This window comes from Echiichthys vipera, assembly GCF_963691815.1.
Source record: "Echiichthys vipera genome assembly, chromosome: 13".
Classification (NCBI taxonomy): Eukaryota; Metazoa; Chordata; class Actinopteri; order Perciformes; family Trachinidae; genus Echiichthys; species Echiichthys vipera.
In genome coordinates this window covers 5,327,654-5,353,132 of record NC_139838.1, presented here as the reverse complement: position 1 = coordinate 5,353,132, position 25,479 = coordinate 5,327,654, and the positions used below count along the sequence as shown (strand labels likewise).

Genomic DNA, 25,479 nt, shown 5'->3' with positions numbered 1-25,479 from the left:
TCAATGTATTAATCTCTCTCCCTCCCTCTAATGCACATTCTAGTGATAGACTGGTTAATGCCATTTGGAGATAATTTGCATTGGCTGATTGACTGCTGGCTGCTGTGTTATTTCGACATTCTACTGGCAGTGGTAGTGAAGTGGCAGTTCCCCCTGGACAGTTTTGCTTCGGGTTCGGCACGCACATGCGCAGCATGGGTGCACAGTAGCAGCCAGTGAGTAAAAGTCGGTGAGAGTAGCAGAGCGGGCTGCAGCAGGCGTCGCTATTGTTTGGTTTTAAAGGCTGGATATGAAGACGGAGGAGTGCTCCCTCTGAGAAAAGCACAGAAAGCAGTTTTTCAACACTAAATGGATTTGTACTTGTGCTTCCTACTCTTCTGGCCACTCAAGGTGCTTTTCACAGAAACCCATTTACATACATACATGACATCCATACACTGACGGCATAGGCTAACTGCCCATCTTCTAATCTAATCGTTCCCGTAACACACAAAGTTGCCATGCAAGCCCAGTCACAATATACAGTATGTACAACACCAATCTGACTGCACAGCAGATGCTGCAGTATATAGTTACTTTCTTAAAAGGACCTGATACAGATGATAACATTGGTTCCTACTAAACACATAACAACAAAACATAAACATATAAATTTATTGTTCAAAACACTCAGGAACTGGCTACTGTTACTGGACCAAACTTCACTCAAAAATAGTTAATTTGTTGGGGACTATTTGGTGGTAATGAGTCTAAATAAACTTCTGTGTGTTCGTGGTGAAGAAGGAACATGTCACCCAGAGCAACGGTCTCGGAGAAAGAAGATATCAGACTGTGACACAGCCACTATACTTGTTAGTAGATAGTCAGTGTTTAGAAGGAACAAAATAGAATATCACATTGACCCTTTAAAAAGTTTTAAACCTGAAAATAAACTGGCCATATGGTGCCGCTGAACACATTTACGCATCCATGTTTCTTTAAATTGTTTTTATTTGCGTTGATGGCAGATATTAAAATGATTATGTTATAACAATACTACTAATGCTAACTGCCGTCACATTGTATCTGTGTGCACCTCATGCAGCTCATTAAAACAGCATGAAAACTGTACAGATAAGAACATATTCACCTTAATGTTCAGATGGGGGCATTAGATCAGTCCGTGGGGACTGGGCATGGGAACCAGAGGGTCATTCGTCCCTGTGAAATCCTTAAAGTACATTTTATTTGTTTCCTGGTCAGATACAAGCCACTCACACCCCGACAGCCATTTAGAATGAAAAGTCCCCGTTTTCTTCTTTCCCCCTCCTCTTTCATCTTTATTGTCCTGTGTCTGCAGCATTCCTCTTTGCTCTTCTGGTTTTAACTCCCAAAAAATATCTCCAGGTGTTTTTTTCCTAACTAACATTAACTTGACAACTTCATTTTTCAGCTTTTTTGTTTAGTTTTGCACTGTTCTGTTCGTCTTCTCTGTATCAGAGTAGCTCACTCGTAATTGATACCACGCATGCTATGCACTTAGTCAATAGTTGTCTGACACGTCACAACATAGTGTTCATGGGAAATGTAGAATTAGTTCTACAAGCAGTGTTGTCCGATAAAGATTATGTTTCCAAGACAAACACACACAAAACCGCCCAAATGTTTAGGCAGAAAACAAACAACAGTGACGTCTCATTGTTTCTTCAGCCTGCAGACTCAAACAGAAGAAGTGTTATTTTCTTCATTCATCACCGGCCATTTTGGCTAAGAACTTTACAATGCTACCGGCCAAAGTTCATTTTTATCCACATTTGGCGGGTTGGTAGGTTGGCAGGTGTCAATTTAAAGCCCTGGTGATGACAGTGAATATCCAAATTAAATGTAATGGCATTACCTGATGCTCTCTGGGACTTAGTCTCTCTGGGGATGACAGGCTGACTCTCCAGGTCACTGTCTGACTTGGACTCATCTTCAGACCAGGGGTTTCTCTTCTTCACCTTCTTAGCAGGGGTACCTTTGGGTCCGGGAGTTTTTCTCACTCTGGGAGCTCCTGCAACACAGTAAACAAGATCACCAGACTGTTTGTTTGTCAGTACTCTAGTTTAGGATTAAGGGGCTCCTTCAGTAATGGATTACAGCACTGTGTCATATAGCTATTTATTTATTTGTATTCTTTATTTGAATGGTCAGCAATCGACGGATACTGAACATGATCTTTATTTAACAATAAGAATTGGTTACCAATATGGCAATAATGCATTATATATATATATATATTGATTATTTAATAAAAGTTATTTGAATAAAAAAGCAGCCTTCCGAGCACAGTATATCAGTGCACAATCCAGTTAAAAAAATTCACTTAATCTGTAAATTTTCCCCTCTCGAATCGGTAGGTAACAGTCTTAAAATATGACAGGAATAGCTTTGAAAAGTCAAGTTAAATGTTTTCAGTTTTCATACTCACCAGGCTCTTTCTTCTCCCTCTTGACACGTGGAGCCTTTGGTTTGGCTACGGAGTTTTCTCCTGTCCCTCCCTCAACGGGCAAACCATCCTCATCTAACTCCGTCTTCACCGCTGGATCTACGTCACCCTGAGAGAAAAACACCAGTTGTAACAATCCTGGAGTCCTCCTTTCACACTTCTATTATCAGTAATACATGGACAGCTGTTACCTTCTTCTTTTTGGTCAGTTTCTTGGTTGAATCCGATCTGATTGCCTGAGTTGGAGGCTCCACCCTGCGACCGTATGGAGAGGGCATGGTCTCCTCCAGGTTCAGCTTCTTCGCTTTAGGTTTGCCCACCTTCCCCTTCACCAGTTTGATGGCCTTTCCTGCACTCTGATCCTCTCGCTCCTGTTTCTCCACTTTCTGATAGACAAAACACAGAGATTCTCCAGCTACATCACTTTTATAAATACAGTATATTATCAATTAAAAGCTAGTACTGAAATAACGGCCCAGTGACCAGCCCAAGCAAAGAAAGCCCAAGTAAAAAGTGTGGAATTACTCTATTAGCTTACATGGTTTACATGATTCGGCATTATGTACATATTGACAACACTTATTTCATCATTATAACAGAGTCCTGTCCAATGGCACTCAACATGCTCTGTAGATATTGGAGTATTATTCCCTCTGAGATACTTTCATAATGGGAAACATTAGTGCAGTAAATGCTCCATTTTATTGACAGCAGCTTAAAAGAATAGTTTGACATGTTGGGCTATACTTTTATTTGCTTTCTGGTGAGACTTCTCTCATGTCTGCCTGTTATGAAGCTACAACGAGCAGCCACTTAGCTTAACTCATCACAAACACATTGGGAACGTGGGGAAACGGCCAGCGTACAGCGGCTCTGTCCACTAGTGCTATATATTAATTTGTGAGCTTTAGAGGCTCTGGTGTTTTGCTACCTTTGGATGGAGCCAGGCTAGTTCTTCCACACTGCTTCCTTATGTTAAAAGCAATGATAACCTCCACAGATTGATACAATCATTAGAATGGTGCAGATCTTCACCAGAAAGCAAATACGTATTTTCCAAAATGTTGAACTATTCCTTCAAATATGGATTTGAGGGAAAAAACTGCAAAGTAGAAGCAACTGGAAACAGCATGAGAAAGTACAGAGTACTGTTCTGATGGAATTAGTGCTGTGAAAATGTACATACATACTAGGGTTTCAATTTCAGACCCAAATCACTTATTATACACATCGTGCCTGAAGTAAACAACCATCCCCTTCCACAGCTGCGCAAGTGTTGTGTGCTGAGACAATAAACTTACTTCCAGTTCCTCTACGAACACGGCCAAGTCCTCCTTCCACAGATCCTCTGAATGTTTCTTCTGGAGATCATTCAGCTCTGCTCTCTGTCCATCAGAGCACATTCACTGTTAATCAACATGTCAACTGCACACCTTCATGCTCTATATCTCAACTGTACTCCTGGATAAGGATGGCCCATGATTTTCAAATAGTCATTATTTGATGTTTATAGCGAGTTGGAGTGAAACAAAGCTGTGTTGCTAATGTTAGTGTTGTCATGTGGCATGCTGTAGGGCTTCAAGTGACAATTATTTTCATCGCTGATCTGATCAACATTTTCTCAATAAATCCATTAGTTATTGGTCTATAAAATGGTGAAAAAATACATCCTGTCATAGAGGAGGAAAGTAGAAGAAGCTGAAGCTGGAATCAGAGGATTTGGATTTCTCAACTGGAAAAATAGTTGGTGATGAATTAAAAAAAAAAAATCATTATCTTTTTATTCTAGATTGGTATAGGATTAACAAACAAACACACTGTACACAAAATGTCAGTATATCCCTTGCCTCCACCAACATAAACCCATACATACATGCGTGCATGCATAGGCCTTCACGGAAAAACAAAAACCACAGGGGTTAGAGGTCCGAGGTAGGGAATTGACAGCATCTTTTAACAAAGTGTGCCGTTTTGTCGTCCAGACGACAACGACATGGGGGGCGTTTTCGAATCTTCCCTATCTGGGACCTGGTTACAAAAAATACCGTTTTCAGTGCCGGCTTCAAGTGAATGGTCGGCCAAAATGAAACTTGTACGGTTACAGAGTTGGAGAACAGGATAAAACGCGCCCTCTTATGGACGGGCCCTTAGTGTGTCCTGTGTGCGAGGGAGGTGGGGTGGACGCGAATATTTAAAGAAGAGTCGAACAGCTACCAGTAAATACCGAAAAGTATTTTTGCTTGAAATGGTCCTCCCTGGTCCTGAATCATAATCAAGGTCAGAGTTGGGTGCCTCAGCCTCATTGGTTACACTGATAAATAAATCACCATCATGTGAATGGTGAGAAAAGAAGTAAAAAAGTGATCAATAGTACCTTGTGGTCCCTCTGTTTGAGCAGGTCATCCACCTTCTCTTTAGTCAGGCACCACAGAGGCATGTTGAGGATGTAGTTAAAGTTCGGCCCTGACGAGGAGCCGGAGTCCACCGAGCTGTCGCTCACATTTCCGTCACGCTCCTCTTGTTCTAGAGCCTGTTCGAGAAAAACAAAAAGCATCTTGTCACACAACAGAACCTCACTCATGCTGCTTTTCTCGAACATTCTGCCGCGACTAATGCACGGTCAGGAGTGGTGCAAGAACAGCTCCCTCCTGTGTTTGTTAACAGTTTTATAGCAAAGACGACTAAAAACCGAAAACTAAAGCCATTTGTTTTTATTGCAATAGATAATTTATATTATTTATTATAGATCCTATGGACTTTTACTTCTGGTCATGTTGTTGCTGCGTGAATTTGCACGTGTAGATGTATAACAGTACCTTTTCCTGAGCCTTGGACCAGGCAGCCACTGGATCAGACTCAAACCCTTTCTGGACCAGCATGCGGATCAGTTCACGCTTGGATTTGTTCTCTGTTAGATACATAAATATGGGTCAGAACCAATTCATCCACTGAAACCTAAGAATCTGATTCTCAGCATTCTTACCGATTGTTATTTTCCCTTCGATCTTCTCCAGTACAAAGCGAGCTTGGTTGGACAGTTTGGCAGCCTCGGCTCCCAGGCTGCCCAGTAACCAGTCCTTCCTCAGTTTGTAGTAGTGCAGGCGGAGCTCAAAGAACTCCCTGAGGATGTCTTGGACTGAATCGTACCTCTTTAGACAGCCCATGTGATCAAACAGCACCTGAGGATTGAGTGCAGTAAAAATCAGTGACACTGGAGTTGTTCTATATTCAAACTTCCTACTGACGATATTCCTTTATGAAAAACTTTGAACTGTATGAAATCCATCTTTAGTCCTGACTTGTTTATTGCACAGCAAACAAATCATTTTCATCACATTATCTGGCTCTCCTTTGTTTGAATTAAAACCAGAGAATTGCCAAATAGGCACATTTACATTATTTTTGCTAACTTGAGCAGACATCTGTCCTGCTGGAGTTAGGGACATGTTGGTGGCGTCAGATGTATGCTAGCATGTTGTGACTTTTTTTTTTTAATATACACTACAACGATTCAGTGTAGCGTAGAGAAAGAAAGAGAGACACAGAAGACACTTTTCCTGTTTTCTGTTACACTTTAGGTTGAAATGAAACCACAGTTTACCATGGAGTTGCAGGTAAGGCTGGACTGCAGCTTGAAGACTTTGTGAAGGCCAACTGACTCGGCCTGGGCCAGTTTCTCCTCAGACATGCGAACCACAAACTTGACTGTGGTATCTGTGTGGTATTCCTTATAATCATTGATGAGAGCTGGTGTTTTGTCAGTGCCCTGTAGCATGGGCTCCAGCACAGACTCCTTATACGCCTGCACACAACAGGGAAGGAACACAGTTACGATTTACCACGCTGTATCATATTACTATTGATTAATATTCCCTCTCTTCATATGGAGACCAGTTAACTTCTATCTAAGGTGAATAAAAAATAGTTCAATACAAGATATCTTAGAGAAAAGAATTGTACCTGTGTCCATGTTCGAACAGGAAGCTCTGTGATCTCGATGGTGTTTCTGTCAATGACTGACACCTCTCCACTCACTAGGTACTGGTTCTGACCTAGTTCATGGATCACCCCTTTGAAGTTTTTGTAGCTGGGAAGCTGTTAGGGGTCAAAAATGACAAAGTGAGATCTACTGAGGGAATGGTCTGTTTCACATAAACAAAGATTTAGTCTCCTGCCTCCATCCACACTACAAGCAAGAGACATGGAGGTCCATGAGAAATGTGAGAAACACAGCTGATCTGTGTACTGTCGACATCCTAATCTGCCAAGAAAATGTGCTCGGGCCTGCCAAAAGGTTTCCTTTGTTTTGTTTACAAAACATGAGATTTCACAACGGTCAGTGGGTGAACAGCATGAATGGGGAAGGAGCCAACCAGCTCAAACTGTATTTATCTTCATTAAATCGCCTAAATACAAAATCAGGCTGCTACAGTAAAACCACACCTCTACACACTTCAGATTGCTCAATTATAATAGGAATCCTCCCGACGTTTCTCCGTTCTCAGCTGAAAACGACGGAACAGCGCTGAAGTGTTTCAGTGGAATTAATAATGAGTGCCTAGTGGACAAAACACCACGGTGAATTTCAGCCTGCATGCCTGTTTTTTTAAGCCCAACATTGTTGAACCAGAGCAACTAATGCTGGTTGTAGAGCAAGAAGTAAGCTGAGGACTGAGTGCACAGCAGCAAGCTTCTCAAGTACAAAGCCTGTGAATGTTCTCATTTGTCCAGGTCGCCGTTATCCCCAAAGCAATATCAGTCAGAAGCAACTGGACTTGGTTATTTGTCTAGGAAGACGTTTCACCTCTCATCCAAGAGGCTTCATCAGTTCATGTACGCAACTGACCAGGCTGGGACTGGACCAACTAACTGGTGTGGAGAGCCAGGTATTTTACCTCTCACAGGGCCGATGTGCTCCAAGTGCCAACGAGTCGAAACCAACTTCCCACCAATGACTGTCACTCTAACAGCGGTCATTGGCACTTGGAGCACAAAGGGTTCCAGTGACATCATCCGCCTTGTGAGAGGTTAAATATAGTGTTGCTTTCGTCAACAAAAATGGTGACGAAATATTGTCATCAACGAACCTTTATCAGTGACGAAAACTAGACAAGACGAAACAAAAATGCTAGTCATGTGACGATAACTAAGACTTAATATATAATGCAATTTCGTTGACGAATAAAAATGAAACGAAATGTGGTTTACAAAATAAAAACTATGCTAAAATGTCTCTTCATTTTCATTGACGAAATAACGTTGTTTCGTCTCGTTTAGTCACGTTATTATTATTATTATTGTTATTATTATTATTATTTAGTACTTTTTTCCCAGTCTCGCATCTGAGCGACGTCACTTCCTCAATCCCCGCATGCAGCATTATTTAGATTCACTCTTGGATGAGAGGTGAAATGTCTTCCTAGACAAATAACATAAGTCCAGTTGCTTTTGACCGATATTGCTTTGGGGATTCTCAAGTAACCACGACTGAACAATATGAAAATAGAAACAGTGGCCCGACCCTAAAATAAAATCATTGTGACCGAGTTTAGATATCATCAGATTGTACAACCCCATCCATGGCCGATCAAAAATAAGGGACCATCAATCAAGTTGCTTGAAGTGTGAACAACAGAAGTCAAACCGGCAGATTCATGATTCCACTCAGAGTCCTCAGACTGTTTACCATTGGCAGGGGGTCCTGGTGGTTAAGCATGCGGTTGATGTTGTTGACGATCTCTCGGGTGTCGTAGTTGGGGATCTTACACGCCCAGCCTGTTCCGATGCCCTCTGCACCGTTCACTAGCACCATTGGAATGATGGGAATGTACCACTCAGGCTCCACCTTCTGGTTGTCATCATACAAGAACTTGAGCAGGTTGGAATCCCCCGATGGGTACAAAAGCTTGGCAAGCGGACTGTGGGAAAAGAGAGCAACTTTATGAGACTTATGTATTGAAATTAATCTTGACTTTATATAAAGAGTTCAGATGGTAAACAATTTCTGTGAAAATACTCCAACTTGACATGAAAAAGGACCCTAACGAGGAAGAATAATCCAACTATTGTGTTGACTGTTTCCTTACCTGAGCATGGTGAAGATGTAACGAGGGCTGGCAGCATCTTTGCCTCCATTGATGCGAGTACCAAACTGACCCAGTGGCTGCAGGATGTTCACGTTGTTGCTGCCCACAAAGTTCTGGGCCAAGTTCACTATAGTCATCATGAGAGCTTGCTACCGGGACAAAAGGGAAATGGGTGCTCAGTAATAGTGACAAGCATAGAGAATCTCTGAAGATAAAAAACATAACATTAATTTGCTCCGAGTGTCCGAGTTTGAGGATGTAAAATACCCAATAAAAACATTACTATTTTATTATTAACATACCAAGCTAGCCTGCTATCTACGCATCTCCCCCAATGTCATAGGGACTCTTAATACACTGTGTCACGTGTCTGGAAGACATGGAGTAGACTGTACCTCTCCGTGATGGTAGGCAGACATCTCTGCCACTGAACCAGCCAGCTGTGCTACCTTCACTTCCCTCTTGTCGTTCCTCTTCATACAGGTGAACAGAACCTTCCTCTGGCCTGGCTTTAAACCTGGAAACAAAACACACATCCCATCATCAATACATCACCATTCTTCCACAAACAGAACAGATGGTGCTGGTTACATTTTACAAAAGAAGAACTTTTTGTGTCTCTACAGCTCACAGGAAGGGAGAATCCCTACAGAAAAGTAGCACACCGAACAGTTCACAGAGGCGAGGTGAATGTACAAACCGTCAACCAAGGATGGAATGGATCTCTCATTGTCAGAGTTGGAGAACAGGATAAGCTCTTTGTTGATGAAGTCATTGTAGGAGAGGTGCCTGTCCTGAGTTCCGTACAGATATTTCTGAAAAAAAGAAAAAGAAATTAAATACAAAACACAACACACACTTTCATTATTGGAGTGGTTTATGACTAGTTTTAGCATATGACTTAGCCTTCTGAAAGATTTACAATAATTCAAACTGATATTGGAGAAAAATCAAAGTATCCAATTCAACCCATCACAAAGTTTGAGAATCACGGTCTGAAGAATTCCCACAGAGGGAGCAGCACAGACACATACACAAACAAACACACCTTGACCTTCTTTCCATAATTACTGCCTCACACAACTTTGTGCAAAGCCACAAACCTCTGGCAGGCCGTGCATCCTCCTCTGGCGTCTGTCTTCCATGAAGTTAGTCAGCCACTCCTTCCTGTCGTCGGTCTTCTTCTTGCTGAAGGCCTGGAGCAAAACGCAGCAGGTCAGCCTCCAGTTACTACAGACTTTTGATATGGACCGTAATGTGTTTTAACCACTCGTTCATATTGCTATACTTCTATTCTCGTGTTTTGATTGGACAGTTTATGATATCAATAATATCTTTGTTCAGTTTTAGACTACACAATAACCATGCTAGTGGTAACCGTGTTACAATGTTAACCTTCTGAGCATCTGTTCTGTTCTTTTGTTGAAAAGGTAAGTTTCCGAAAACAGTTAAATCAAAAATAACTTTTCGGTTTCAAGCACAACAAGATAAATAAAGAATTTCAGTTTGTTTAATTCTGTTTTAGTTGTTTTTGTACGATTGAACCCTCTTCTTAAACTAAATAATAAAGGATCTCTGATAAGTTTCAGTTTCTTTTTTCCCTAAGGAGTGGGGCCTCTTCCCAAACAATTTAACAAACGATCTTTGAAAAAGTGACTCTCCAAGCTTTCTGAGAACTGTAAACACCGGACCATGTAGAGACAGAATTTACATGCTGCCGTATTAATAATATAAATAATATAAGGCTGTTTAGTTTCCTAAAAGGACATGGTAAAGAGCTGCCCCCCCAGGGAAGGCATCATTAAATGACTCCTGTTGGGGTCTGATGCTATTCAGAAAATACAATTAAATAAAATGAACTTGGGGAAACACTGCACCATTATCAAAAATATTCAAACAATGCACAGGCCTACACATACTTAGACGTAGGGGGATTTATCCCATAATACTGTAGGTGCCCCTTTGCAAATACTGAGTAGTATCCTTGAACAAGCAATATACCCTCTGAGGCCAGGTAAGTACAAACCCTATACAGTGCAAAGCACTCTATCGAGCAAATCCAATGCATATTGCTGCCACGGGTGTTACCTTTAAGAGGCTAATAATGTCAGAGGAGTGGATTCTGATTCATTTCTGCTACATACTGGATTTGAGGTTGGACTCAATGGAGATGATTTACTGTGCTGTATCTTGGACTGTTGTTTCACAGTCCCTCTACCCCAGAGAACACTATGTTTCTTTAGCATTAAACTCACCAGGGTGATGGCAGCGTCGTCCTCTGCACCGCTGTACCTGAATGTGATGCGATGCTTCTCCATGTCAGCAAAGTATTCCTTCGCCTCTTTGCTTGTACTTGTACCCAAACCTGGAAGAGAAACGTTAGTTTTAAATTTAAAAAAAATCGAAGGAACAGAAGGAAGAAATTTTACAAATCTTTGTTTGCAACGTTTATATTAAAATATTAAATACTTGAGTATCAAACCTTTGTAGTACTTTATGTGCCAGGTTTTATAGTTCTCTGTCTGATTCTTCCACTCGTCAAACTCTGGAATGCTGTAGAAGGCCATCTCCTGCTTGTTCTTGGTTGCCTGCAGACAGTAAATTAATCGGTGAGGTGCAGCTTTACCGATCGCTTGTGTCAAGTTTTTATCCTATCCACCAAACCTTAATCCTGGATGTTATCAACCCCTTGAAAAATAAATAGCATTTCACTCCTTTAACACTATCAAATTTATACAGTACTATTGGTCTGGTGCATAACAGAAGGTTAATATTCTGAATATTCTGTTAACTTAATATTCTGTTATATTAAGGGGTAACTTAATATTCAGTTATATTAGGGGGTATTTCCAGCAGTTTAGTGCTGCTTGTTATCAGGTGTAGGACTGAGCAACATGGCCAAAAGATTTCTATTAAATACCATATGGTAAAAGCCTATTTTTGTATACATCTGTGGGAATTCACCATTTCATAAATATACTTGATTGAAATTACAGGGGGAAAAAATCTATCGATGATAACATGAATATGCACAAATATACAGTGCATTCAGATTAAGACATTGAGTTTGATTTAACTATACTGGTGTATTCCCTTAAGCAGAATTCTTGGGCGTAGCGACACAGGAGATGAAAAATGAAGCTGAATGAATGAAATCCTGCACACTGCTGTTGGAAAAACACTTTTCTTAATTTATTATAACCATCATTTGACCATTACTCATTACTTTCCACTATCATTATGCAGAGAGAGGGTTACCGGTTTCAATCCAGTTCGGTACTTCACATTGAACTGAATGGTAATGTAAAGTGTCAAATGATTTAATTATTAATTCACATCAGATTTTCTGAAAAATGTGTTAGTATGTGCTTGTTATTATCAATGTTGACAATGTTATTGTTTATCACAATATATTATCCTAATCAGGTGTTTTGAAATGGCCAATTACAGTGTGTGTTTGTGTGTGTGTCTCCCTCTTACTTTGACAATGGGCGTGATAAACTCCTCCAGGAATGTGTGTTTCAGTAGGGATGGCCAGTTGTGGTGGAAGAAGTTGATAAGTAGACCTTTGATATGGGAGCCATCTTGATCCTGGGACAAGACGAGAAATGTTAGAACTGCTGCTTGAGCTGCTGTTAATGAAACTCAAACTCAAGCTGTGCCAGTGTCCGTGAGGCAGTTCACCTGATCAGTCATGATCATGATCTTGCCATAGCGCAGGCTCTTCAGTGACTCTGGGTCTTCATAGCTCTTCTTGTACTGGAGGCCAACGATTTTGATGATATTGTTAATCTCAGCATTTTCCATAATCTGTCAAGAAAAAAAAAAGGAATCGTCAGCAAGAAATCTCCATTAAGCTAAATATTTATTTTTTTCATTCATTTCGAATTAATTGATCGAAGCACATTATTACCACTGAAAATTATTTCCAGGCTACACATTTTCACAATATCACTGATTTTGCAAAACCAAACTATGCTGGTTCATCATTAACTGTAGGCAGACGTTTCCAATAAAGGAGCTGACGGACAAGTCAACAGTACACCAATATAAATATTAGATGTACATTTGACAGCAAAGGGGTGTCCATGTTGGATTTGTGAGTGCGCACCCGTCTACAAAGAATGATGGCAGATTTAAAGACACTGAGTGGTATCTACACGTTGATTTATATCAATAACCTAATAACGGACATGGACAGGCTTTATTTCACCATGGGCAAACGTGGGTGAATACTTTTTTCACTGCTGAGGATCACATTTTATTCTCCCACCTGATTATGTGTTTTTCTGAAAAGTTCTCATACAGAAGCAGTGTCCCTCATCACTTGTACGGTTTATAGCAACTTTACTGTTAAATCTATCTGCGCCTGTTGGTGAGAATTAACTGTGCTCTTCTTTACTGGGGCTCTTTCAGTGTTTAACATGTGCTGTTGTGGTATTTGATACCATTTCTCCTAACAAACTCAATCATTTGTGAGTGATGTCCCTCTGGTGTACGTGGAACTCTACACGCTGCCTCTTATCAGCTTCCATGGAGGGGAAGCTGAGGTGTTGAAGTGCCAGTAGTGAGAATGAAAGCACAGATCCGCTCTTTCTAATCATAGACTGTATAAAAAATGGAGGAAGCCTCTACGTCGGGGTCTGTTCTCTCAACTTGATCCAATCTTCCTCGCCTATGGGAGTCGCCATCTTGTCAGACTTTGACCCCGCCTCATTTCCTCTTACCAAATTGATGTGACGTTGGGGGGAGGGACAAACGTCCACCTCCGAGGAGAAGTGAGGGCCAGCGGCCAGCTGAGGCTGCTTCCTTAATTATTCATAAACTTTATCCTCCAATAAAATAAAAACTAGCCTGTTACAGAAAAATTCACCCTCTTAGTGTTGTCATGGAGATATGACCTAAACATACAACCTAGAATGTTTTTTTGTACCAGGCCTTAAACAGGTTTAATTATGCTGTGATAACAGCCTGTTTAACATGGGGGTCAATGAGAAACTGCTCTGTTATGAAACATGCCCCTAGTGGACACTAAGTGAACTGCAGCTTTGGCACTTCCTTACTGGATCAACAAGGAAATCACTGTAGTGGGGGCTTGGTTCTAACATTAATCACCATTGTGGCTTTTATCCAACTTAGTTACAGCTGCGTTTTCACAGGGCGTTTCTGCTTTTTCTTACATTCCCCGACACGTCTTTTCATACCTGCTTGTGTGTTGCCTCTCGCACATTTAGGATCTTTCCTCTCAGTGGGAACACTCCGTAGCGATCGCGCCCAATGACTCCAAGTCCAGAAACAGCAAGAGACTTGGCTGAGTCTCCCTCAGTGAGGATGAGTGTGCAGTCAGAGGAGTGTTTGCCACCTAGGACATGGATGTGGAAAAGGGTTATCATGAATTACTGTGAATCACTGTACAGCGTTTTGTCTAAGAGGCAACGGCCACAACTCTGCAGTCAGTGGTGGACATTCAAGGAAACGCATTGTTCTACACATTAATAAATAATCACACTGTTTACACACCAGCGTCGTTGGCGTCATCTAGCTTGGGAATGCCTTTGATCTTGCTGTACTTCACGGATGAGCACTTCTTATTCAGCTGGGTCTGAGCTTTGAACTTGACCCAGTTGAGTATACTCTCAACGATCCCGCAGTTGGTCGCCTGTGGGTGACAAAAAGACAGAATCCTTTCATGACTGATGCCCAACTATGTGAAGTGAGGAACCATAAACAGTGAGGAGCTGAAAGCCAATGAGAAGTATCCTTACAGCCCTGACGAACTTCTCTGACAGAAGGCACTTGGACCCAAAGCTCTTGGTCTGCAGTGTCATGTTCTCCTTAGTCTGGGAGTCAAACGTGGGGTTCTCGATCAGTGCGTTCACAAACACCCAGATGTGGTTCTTTACCTAAAGCACAAATGAGAGGAAGGAAGGTCAGTTTTCAACATGTCTGCAATGAAACCATCACAGTCGCCTCCAGTTAAAAATGTTGCGTACAACCACTCGTAACTCTACCTGGAAGGGTTTGACTGACACTCCTGCCTTGTTCTTCTTCTTCACCACTTCAATAAGTTTGGAAACTATCTGGTCCACCACATAGTCAACATGCCTGCCACCCTGAAAGATACACGCCCTGAGTGTTAGAAACACATTTTCACATGTTTACGTATAGCACCACTTTTTCACTGTTGATATTCAGATACCTTGGTAGTGGCGATGCTGTTGACAAAGCCGATTTGTTGGAATCCCTTCTCACTTAGGGTGAGGCAAACCTCCCAACGATCATTCACAGTCTCATTGACCACCTTCAGAGCAACACCGGTCTCGTCCAGTTTGTCCTTTACATACAGATCCACATAGCTGCGGAACCCAGTGATCTTTAGTGACAGAAAAGATAGATACAGGTTAGGTTCAATTGGTAATATTGACTTGTGGAAAAATCATAACTGCCGCCAAGCCTGTCATAAGTCATGGATCTGGCTCAGGTCATAGGGACTTGGCTTGGAAACCAAAGGGTTGCCAGTTCAAGTCCCCATACGGACCAAGAGAGGAGGGTGGATTGGTGGCTGGAGAGGTGCCTGGGCACTGCCAAGGTGCCCTCGAGCAAGAAACAGAACCCCAAAAATTGCTCTGGGTGCTTCTCATGGGTCCCTCTCGCTCTGACATCTCTCCATTAATTACCTGTTTGTGCACGTGTGCATATTTGAGGCTTGTGTGTGTGTTTAAACAACTAAAGAGTGAAATGTTTTTTTCCCCTTGCAGGACTAATAAAAAAAGCAGATTTTTACATTTATGAACAATACATTTTTTTAATGCAACAATCTGTTGATTACTGCAATTATATCAAATATTGTCCAAGCAATGTCTGCTCATGTCTGATATGATGTGCAGTGAATACATCTTTATTATTATTAGAGCCTGAATTCCCTGATGTGTTGTGCATATTTAACCAGTAATCCCCAAAATGCCTACTATAGCATAAACCTTTTTTTTTGTACGTTACTTATTTATGCATTGAATTTTGTTTGTACCGACAATAAGCCAATAAGCTGAACTTCATGACTATTAGAACTTTATATCTTAATGGAAACCAAGCTGCCAATAAGTGTAGGGTCCGAACAACACATTAAGTTGGTAAATCAGGCCGCCAATATGCTGTCTGTTTGAATTCATGGACCAGGTTGCAAAAAAGGGAGCTAAATTATCGTCTTACTGTCCAGTGTAAAAACACCTAGCATTAGCGAAATGAATGAATCCCCTGACCCACACAGTCTATAGAAGGTAAATAAAGGAAATAAAGGACATTGTCCAAATTAAGTACAGTTTTTAAGAATCATTTGAAAATCAAGCAGTTTTCATCCGTTGTCATCCAGTCTATTTAAATTCAAGCATTTTCCTAACATAGAAAATGTTAAAATTATGCTTTTTCCAAACCGTCAAGACTTTGTATGAGCCCTGTAAGTATGTGCCATCAACAGACATTGCTTTCTGGTGGCTATAAATCACTTGTGAAGAATGCAGTATTCTGAATCTACACTAGCTCGATAACCACATGTACAAAGCAGATTTTCAGATATACCACAAATGACAAATAAAAAAACTAAGGCTTCACAACGAAGTACTATTTGCTGCTCAGGAGCCAAAAATGACAGAGAACCTCAAGTTAGGATTTCTGAGCATCGACAACAACAACAAACCATTGAATGTCCACGTCTGTCAAAGTTAGAACTAAAAGCTGTGAACAGCATTAGTTAACCCTCAACACAAACTTTAAATCTAGTAGAGAACAATAAAGGGGAAAAAAATGTGTAATGAGACGGAGAAAGAGACTTACAGGTAATTTTTTCCCGTTCAGCGTGACTTTAACTCCCCTGCATGAACCGGCTACATCATATGCTCTGCGGGTGAGGAGTGCTACAATATCCTTGTCCAGTTTCTCCATCTTGAACTTGGACAGGTCCGGCTGGAACGTCACGCAGGTGAAATCGTCCCCATCGAAGAACTTGATCTTGGGGTCAGTAGTCTTGCCCATGTTGTTCTGCCACGTCTGAGGATGGTAAAAATCATGGTAACATATACACACACACATACCTGCCTAGCAAGTTGTCATATTCACTTCTAGACTATTTTATTACTTGAAATTACTTGAAACTGAAAAAATGAAGCTTTTAAACAGGAAAAAAAAATCAGACCACCCTTATTGTATCAAGTGCATTTAGTCCTTCGCCCAAACAATCGTGATATGAAACAACCGTAACACGTGTACCCATACAACACTCGAGGGTGCAACCACAGAAGGGGATAATATACACAACCTTACCTCAGTTATTACCACATGTCAAAACCCTATAAAACAGCAATGACTTTGTTCAAACATCACATTGCACTGGTCATTTAATATTCAAATTTCCTTCCAACAAAACATAACGGTACAGCCAAATAGTTAATCATTCAATGAAGTGGAAAAGATCAGACCATAAACAGGTATCACTATATCAAACTATCAAAGCATACCGAACAGAAGAGACATCCTTACCTGTTTGAAACTGTGTCTGTATTCCTTGCTGGCAGTTTCTACTGTGAACTTGGTGCTGAAGATGTTGCAGAGTTTAGCACCGTAGCCGTTCCTTCCACCTGGGGCCAAACGAACGGTTAGCATCGCAGACAGCAGTAAACAATATCCACATTTCTGAACCAACTTCAATAACCGCTGATAACAGATGTTAAGATGTCTCCTCTCACCCGTGACCTTTTTCTCGTCATCGTCATAGTTGCTGGAGGTGAGCAGGTGGCCGAAAATCAGAGCTGGCACGTACATCTTCTCGTCCTTGTGCTCCACCACAGGTATTCCTTTACCATTGTTCCAGATAGTGATGGTGTTGGACTCACTGGGGGGAGGCAGAATAAAGGCGAGGGAATGAGTTACAACAGCTGGAGGATCACCTGGACACAGACAATCTGAAAGATATTGTGTGTAGGAACAGGTATTGAACCGTACCCAGTCAACCCACCGAAATGTGTCTTGGTCACCACAAGAGATCAAATGTACTGAAACCTGGCACCAATATCTAGTCAGTTACTTAATTACAAGATTTACCAGTATTCATAAATATTACTAGAGAGGTTCCTGTTCATTATGTCCCAATATCTGCTGTTGCAATTCCTATAAATTCTTCACACCCATACGTTGTTATTTAACTTAACATGACTCCTGTACAGCTGGATGCGAAAATGAAAGTAAAATATCACAGATATCTGAAAATACAAACAGGAGAGAAACTAAACCTCAAACCACAACGATGAAGCAGAAGATACAGAAATGCAAAAGCTGCACAGACGTGAGGTAAGTCTCGCAACACCGCTTTCTTTGAGGGGAGAAGCGGGGTGGTCATGGGTTGGCTGAGTGGTGTTGTCTTGTATTCTGTGCCCTCGAAGTACAGGGCAACATCGGTAAGATTTCTGTGAGTAGTGTTGTACAGTTATATCCTCCTGATCAAAGTGGTTGGGAGGATATACATTCAAGTCAAATCTATACCCTCTCTACCAATTATGGTAGAGGCTGCTTCAAGTCTAGCTCTGAACCACTGGCAACACTGTCATCAGTGAAGGGAGGATACTCAGGAGGATTGTACCGTTTTCAATTCCTGCTGGTAAAAAAAAAAAAAATACACTTCATGAATGAAACAGGAGCCGCTACGCAGCCAGTATGCACTACTTATCTGGGTATTGACACGGCGTGACTCCAATTTAGACACACACACTAACACGTTTTCATTCTAAAATGCCGTTTCTTGACAGGCGTGACTTGGGCGAAGGTGTCGATGACGTGAACTGTTGTGTGCGTTGTTTTAAAAGCAGGAAACAGCTGATCACAGGAATGAGGGACAGCAGAACAGATGCTGACCATCACGGCAGAGAAAGTTCTAAAATTATATAATGTAAAATTAGCAGATTACAGGGCTAACTTCTTCTGATGCTTATGATGTACATCACTGTGCACACAACTTTGTGCTTCACATCACGTTTACACCTATCCCAGAAAGCCTTCTTTGCTGGCCGCATATGTGACGCATTTTCTATATAAAACCCCCTTGTGTCTGGGTTTAAACCCATTTCTGAAGATGTGAAAAGGTTGTGTTTCAGGAAAAATAGGTTGTAGAGTTGTTCTTGAATTCTATGCATCATATCTATCCGTCTTATCTCTGATAGGATATGACGCAAAATAACGACACCAGTGCTTAATAAGCTCAGTCACAAAGAGACGCGGGGAGCTGCAGAGAGGAGCATTAACATCTCTATCAGCTCACATCAGCAGTAGATTCCTGAGTGCGGCAGAGCTAATGGTATCATTTATACAGCTGGGGACATTAGAGGGAGCAGCAGCTTGGCTGAAGGACACGCTGCTGTTTAAGCAGTCAGATGTTGATGCAGTTGGTGAACCGCATATAAATCAAGAGTTCGGTGCATTACAGCACAGGCTCCTTATACTGTAGTTTCACCTGGATCTACAGTATGTCTCAAACCACATCCATATACTGTATGAATTTACCGAGACCTGGTAATATCCACTACATAGGGAAAACCGCCATCTGAATACAGGATCCAGACAAGACCATCGACATCACTACGTACTGATAAAGAATATTTAATCTGGGTAAAGAAAGGGCAAAAGGAGCTGCCCTCTAGTTTTTCATAAAAGTCATGAATACATTTACATGACATTTTGTAGAAAAGGTCAAGATCCAAATCCAACTTGCTACTTAATACACTCTTTTTGGTTATTATTACATTATAAAACCTTGTACTCACGGATCAATAGTGATCTTAATGGCATTCATGTTCTTGTCCCTTTGTTTGTTGTCTGCTGCATTGACTGTCAAAGAAAAACAAACACATGTAAACCACAGATCACAAAGCGATGTCTTCACTTCTTGTTTTGTCCAAAGACATTCAATTTACATTTATCAACAACAGAAATAGGCAGCAAATTCTCACACTGGAGAAGCTGGAACCAGATAGAGATTTATAAATGGATTAGTTAACAAAATAATCAACATGTGACTTGATCATAAAATCAAAGCATTAGTTGTAGCTGTAATAGGAAGTGACCAGTCCCTGTAAACTCGGGGTTGTTGCCTGTAAAAAGCACGGTTCGTACAGCTTTTAAAGAGTTAAACCAAAAATGCCCTGACCCTTAAAGCTTTTACCATCACATCTAAATCTTTACTAAAAAAAAAATCAGAGGACACATACACATTCTGATAATCCTCAATTAAGTACATTTTGGATATCTAATCAACTGAATAAGAATCATGAACCCCACTTGGTTCAGTTCAGGTATAAAAAAACGAGTAATGTTTTTACACGCAAGTAAAGTGTAATGTATTTTTGCTGAGATTGATTCCGCTTTAAAGGGTAATTCTGGCACAAAATCATCACATGGTCTTTTTTGGCACTTTCATTCATCAATTAACCCAGCGAGACAATAGTTCACACAGGAAAAACACTAACAGAGAAATCCGGTAGAACCGCTAACAGCCGGACATGGCTAACACTTACTAGCTCGGGGCAGTACGTTGAAGGCAATAAAACGTCTTTTTTAACCACTAGTACTGCTGAAAATAACAGCAAACCTCTGCAGCAGCATGAGAAGAGTCCCTACGCAGAAAACAAAGCACCAATGGGCTCCTTCCTTTTAGAATGCATTTGGTAATCCACTTGAATGGACTTTACTATGAGAGGAGCTGGTACAGGGGCCAGTAGGTAAGTCTTTAAAACACTCTTTTAATAAACTCTGGGTTCATAAACTACGTTGTTGCTGCTTTGTTTTCTGTGTAGGGACTCTTCTCATGCTGCTGCAGAGGTTTGGTGTTATTTTGAGCAATATTAGTGGTTAAAAAAGACGTTTTATTGCCTTCACCGTACTTCCCCGAGCTAATCAGTGTTAGCCCAGTATGGCTGTTAGCGTCTCTCCCGGATTGCTCCGTTAATAGTTTAAACACAATAAAAACTGTCTCGATGGCTTATTTGATGAGTGTAAGTGCCGAGAAAGACCATGGGATGATTTTTCCATGGAATTACACTTTAAATATCTGCTACGGGCCTGAGCCTCTTTTGTAATTACAGGACACAGCAGTAATATCCAGACAATGAAGCTGTCATTAATCAAACACCTTTATAAACACACGGAGTGAGGGCCATGTGTGCAGAGATAAAAAGCAATCATCAACAACACGCCCATGCTGTGAGCAGTGTCGAGCAGCATCATGTAAAATCTGAGTATTACACTGGGGCACTTTACTAGAAGAGGCATCAAGCAAAGCATTATAGTGTTCGCACTAAACTAACATGTAACAGATAGACTGCACACCTGTTTAATCAACCTTTATTTAGCTGAGGAACGCTGGCTGGGCTGAGGAACACTTTACCAGGTACTGCAGCTTCATTGAGCCACCACAAACACTGACATCATTCCTCAACTTTTCCTTTTTTTTTTTTTTTACAAACATCCATTTAGGCTGCAAACGGTGCACACAAAGATGAGCTCCCAGAGGGAGACTAATCTCCACACACAGGCCTAGATCAATGCTGCTGCTGAGCAGTGCCCACAGCAGGATTCAGTGACTGACGCAGACATTTTCATAGTGATAATAAGCCTTTAATATCAGAGCTGTAGAGGGACGACCTCCAGTAACAAAGGATGCTGTGTATTAACTATGCAGGTGACAGTGTGGAGGGGAGCGGAACAGCGTGGATTCACTCACCAAGGATTTCATCAAAGATTTTGTACAGTCCGGGAACGTAGGTGATTTCCCTCTGGTTCATTCCTATTTCTTCATCAAAAACCCACATTTGCTGAAAAAGATTCAAAAGGAGTTTTTAAGTTCATTGGTAGCAGTGACCATAAAAACATTCTGCTGTCAACACAACAAAGCTAAGAGTATGCTAACAAGAGGATAGGCCAAAATAGTCACGTGTAAGCTTGTTAGCAGGACTAGATTAACAAATCTAAAGGCTGATATGGATTTTTGAAGAAAACGTATTTTACTAGTGAACAATCTATTCATTTTCTCTAGTTCTCTGATTTCAACATCAGACCAAACTCTGTGATCAAAGAGCATCTTTTAAGTTCTTGAGAGCTCTGTAATCTCATCATGGGTTATATGCAAAAACATCACATGTATGGATGTCAGAATGTTGCCATAGTCAAAGCCGTGTCACATGTTTAAAGGATAGACAGCAGCTAATCACAGAGATCATCACACAAACTTAGTTTCTTTCAGTAGTCTGTTGTAATTTGCAAGATGAACTGAATGTCGATCCTGCAAACCTCAGCCTGACTCCAAGATATATACTTGTGCTGGGCTGAGACAGACACAAATCAGTAACAAATACATAATTACGAGTCAAACTGAATTATACATGGGTGTACTTGCTGCCAGTCAGCTCTATCGGAAAGCTAATTACTATAACCTACAGCTCCACACCAGGGGCAAGATGCGTAAAACTCATATAAATCTGCACATACGCCTGATTCTGTTTAATAAATGTACATATGCACATTGAACCATTCATTAGACCCGTCAATGAGAAGAACGGGACACAGAGGGATATTTCGCTGACTTTGTGGCATCTGTGAGGTCCGTACCACTAATTCATCGCATGTTTCTGCACGCCGTCGTCACAGTAAGATTTGAATCATTATTATTAAACGTCAGAAGGATGATCAATGATTCATGCTTTGCGCTAATGTTGAAACTGACTTGACAAAGTGAGTGCTTGGCAATTCAGGATGGTATTAAACAATTATTAACGGGGTGAGAACAGTAAGAATGATGCAATTTATCACTAATTTGAAATTAAGTTTATAAATGTGCCTTTAATTGGCATTTTACAGAAGACTGTGCAGAATGCAAAAATAATAATAATACACACATTGGCAAAAAACCTAAAAACAATATAACTGGTCTCTCAATTTGTATTCAACCTCCTTCTCATCATATCCCCCATAGGTATGTGCATTAAAACCGTGTGTGCGCTGGCCTGAACTCTGTGAGGAATGCACTCTCTTACCACACAGTCTCCCTTCATAAATACAGTTTATGTAAGATGTGTACATGGTTTTGTGCGTACACATTGTTAATACATCTTGCAGTTCTTGTAAAACACACTTGCTCTCCCCCCCGTGGGTTATTTTTTAAACATATTTCATGCAAACAATAGCTAAAGCGTTGAGCTTCATGTGCCTAGATTTGTACACAGTGAGCAGAAAATGTCAGTAACATGTTATCAAGTCGTCAGTCGATTACCAGAGGTCCCTTTGTGACATAAAGCCAACGTGTAAACTGAGCAGTATTTCTGATTACAGTGCATGTCTGAAAGGGACTCATCCGTCTATCCTTGAAGTCAACAATGAAAGGAAATGCCCTTACTCACCTGGGTGATGGGCTCCACAGTGCCGATGTACGTGTCTGGACGGAGAAGGATATGCTCTAGCTGGGTCTTCTTCTGGTACACTCTCTCCACAGACAGCTTGGAGCCTGCCTTGTCTTTCTTGGCCCCTTCCACCTTGCCACTATCACCTCTGCCATTTGTCGCCTCCTGTGTGGCAGAATTGATATTGTTATTAATACACCCACGTAAAACACCCCAGGCCATGGAAGAAAAGGACTCTGATGTGTTGTTGACAGAGGATTATCAGTGCTGACCACCATAGGGAGAACACCCTAGACCTCCCTGTTGCTTTGTGATTTTGGCGATAAACAATCACTGGCCAGTATACTGTAATTGGAACATTTTGTTCTTTACACTACAGTAAGCTTAAAGTCCCTCTATTTCAAACTACAGTGCTGTTATATTTGGTAGTAATATAAGTAAGTACAAAAAAAAACAAGTACAAATGTCAGATTTTGGTAAAATCAACGCCAATTAATTAGAATAACCAGTAATAAAACTGATATACTTGCATTTTAAATATGTCAGCCGAAAAAAATGACCTTTGCCTTGAAGAGAATGCAGACAAAAATGTAAACAATAAACCAGGGCTTGACAGTAACAGTTGCTAGGTTGCCATTGGCAACCATTTTGAGATACTGGCAACCAATTGCTTTACATCTTAAAGGGAAAAAAAGACATTTCGGTCACATGAGCAAAATATGTAATAAAGTTGAACATCGAGAGAACAATAGCACTTTCAATAAATATCAAATAGCTAGATGTTAAAGTGTAATCGGTTCTGCCGTTCTGCTAAAACAAAACAAATTGCTGGTTCAATTAAAACAGTAAGGAAATGATTCCGATAAATTGAACTGAACACAAAATACATCATTAACAAAATTAAAGATTGTTACATTTTAAAGCGCAGTTTTCTATTAATTCTCTCTTATAACTAAAAAAAAAATCTCTTTTTTCACAATGTGTTTATCACACAAATTAATATTGCCACGACCATAAAAAGACAACATCATTGCCTTCTTCAGAGTTTGTACACAGTTTGGAAAATGCAAAAACAAAAATCTTTTATCATCAGAAATAACACGATCTTATTACAAATCTGTGTGGTGTCTTTTGGTTTAAATGTCAATTAAATGAACAGCTTAGTTGAGCATGCATCACCAATGTATTGTGAAGTATAATTTTAACTGAATCCGCTTCATTAATAATTCTTCTTCAAAGTTTCCATTCCTTTATCATCATATATTACACTGCACAAAGTAGTGGGTTTAAGTTAGTGTGCTTAAACTTTACTGAGGATTGCAGAATAAACCCTGTGGCAGTGTCATAGCAATGAGTGGGATGCATTAAGCATATGTTCAGGCACCCCCCACATCATACACATCTGCTGTGTGCCTCCTTGCATTGCTCGATTTTAATGACAAACAATAGTTCCTTAAATCCCCCAATGAAGGTGCTGGTAGGGAGACTATGCTGGGTGAAGGCTGTGCAAAACTGATTCACCCATGGCACAAGAGCTAGCAACACTGTATCTTGTTTGAACCCCACGCCATTGAAAAACCATGTTCAAGACTCGCAAGACTTCCTAACGGTGTGAGTTCACTTCCCCTGTTCCTCACCGCTCATCACTGGGAACTTTAAAAGACACATTAGACTTATTCCAATGTGTTTATACTGTAATAAACAATAAACCTGTGAGTGGTGTGAGTTAATGCCGCGGCTTTAGACTGTGTATTTAACACTTACGCACTAGCTTTCCATTGATAGTGAATTTTACTTCGCGTCTGTATTGAGGATGTGAACTTATGACTTGTGACTTATGGTCCGTTCGTAACCCGTGCTGCCTTCCTTACTGTGAGACTAGATTTTACGGCAGTCTCCGCGCTCGAAACCCGGTCAGGATTGAAATGGCGAAACCACAACTGTGTGCTCTTTAACAAGCGTATTCAGGACAGGACACTACGGACTTGCGATGGGGTTGAACGTTAAACGCGAGGGATAGCTTCCGACTACCCCGGTGCGCCGTGCTAAGGTGAACTGAACACTTTCAGCTTTCACAAAAGCACCATTTAGATTAGAAAACTTTGTTAACGTTAGTTGTGTGACTAACTTACCATCCACGCCAGACCCCCGCTTCCTGCTGCGCCGTTGGACATCTTCCTTTGTGATCCTAAGGTTTGTGATGCTCCTCGCGAAATGTCTTCAATTTCAATTCAATTAAATGTCCGCCCGCATAACAAACGTCTCAGTTGCTGAAATGTACCCAAACCTGTTTATCTTCCATGTTCTTTCTCCGTCTGCATTAAAGATAATCCTTTGAATGTATCAAAACAAGACGAGTAGGGGAGTGTATCGCGGCTATTGTTAAAATCGACCAGCGGAGGTACAGTAGGCCTAAACTTCCAACAAAGATGCTAACCGGGCTACTAGCTGCTAAATAAATACTATACAAACCGTGCGCATTAAATACACGAAC

General features: G+C 40.9%; 1 protein-coding gene across 2 annotated transcripts in view; it reads right to left on the bottom strand.

The window, feature by feature from the left end:
• top2b (DNA topoisomerase II beta) overlaps positions 1-25,237 on the bottom strand; it is a 30,117-nt gene extending 4,880 nt beyond the window's left edge. For both annotated transcript variants that reach the window (XM_083925015.1, XM_083925016.1), the window contains exons 1-30: positions 25,118-25,237; positions 22,986-23,150; positions 21,314-21,404; positions 19,359-19,422; positions 17,292-17,437; positions 17,086-17,183; positions 16,384-16,596; positions 14,753-14,926; positions 14,565-14,666; positions 14,319-14,456; positions 14,074-14,212; positions 13,758-13,915; positions 12,238-12,363; positions 12,034-12,144; positions 11,036-11,141; positions 10,809-10,918; positions 9,657-9,749; positions 9,254-9,368; positions 8,949-9,070; positions 8,554-8,702; positions 8,154-8,385; positions 6,428-6,562; positions 6,069-6,269; positions 5,451-5,646; positions 5,284-5,375; positions 4,842-4,997; positions 3,769-3,852; positions 2,659-2,853; positions 2,450-2,576; positions 1,877-2,032 (exon numbers count right to left, since the gene is read on the bottom strand). In XM_083925015.1, coding sequence (XP_083781141.1) covers positions 1,877-2,032; positions 2,450-2,576; positions 2,659-2,853; positions 3,769-3,852; positions 4,842-4,997; positions 5,284-5,375; positions 5,451-5,646; positions 6,069-6,269; positions 6,428-6,562; positions 8,154-8,385; positions 8,554-8,702; positions 8,949-9,070; positions 9,254-9,368; positions 9,657-9,749; positions 10,809-10,918; positions 11,036-11,141; positions 12,034-12,144; positions 12,238-12,363; positions 13,758-13,915; positions 14,074-14,212; positions 14,319-14,456; positions 14,565-14,666; positions 14,753-14,926; positions 16,384-16,596; positions 17,086-17,183; positions 17,292-17,437; positions 19,359-19,422; positions 21,314-21,404; positions 22,986-23,150; positions 25,118-25,159 — 4,036 coding nt within the window. In that variant the 5' untranslated portion in view covers positions 25,160-25,237. The remainder of the gene's footprint in view (positions 1-1,876; positions 2,033-2,449; positions 2,577-2,658; positions 2,854-3,768; positions 3,853-4,841; positions 4,998-5,283; positions 5,376-5,450; positions 5,647-6,068; positions 6,270-6,427; positions 6,563-8,153; positions 8,386-8,553; positions 8,703-8,948; positions 9,071-9,253; positions 9,369-9,656; positions 9,750-10,808; positions 10,919-11,035; positions 11,142-12,033; positions 12,145-12,237; positions 12,364-13,757; positions 13,916-14,073; positions 14,213-14,318; positions 14,457-14,564; positions 14,667-14,752; positions 14,927-16,383; positions 16,597-17,085; positions 17,184-17,291; positions 17,438-19,358; positions 19,423-21,313; positions 21,405-22,985; positions 23,151-25,117) is intronic.
• Positions 25,238-25,479: the final 242 nt, after the last annotated feature.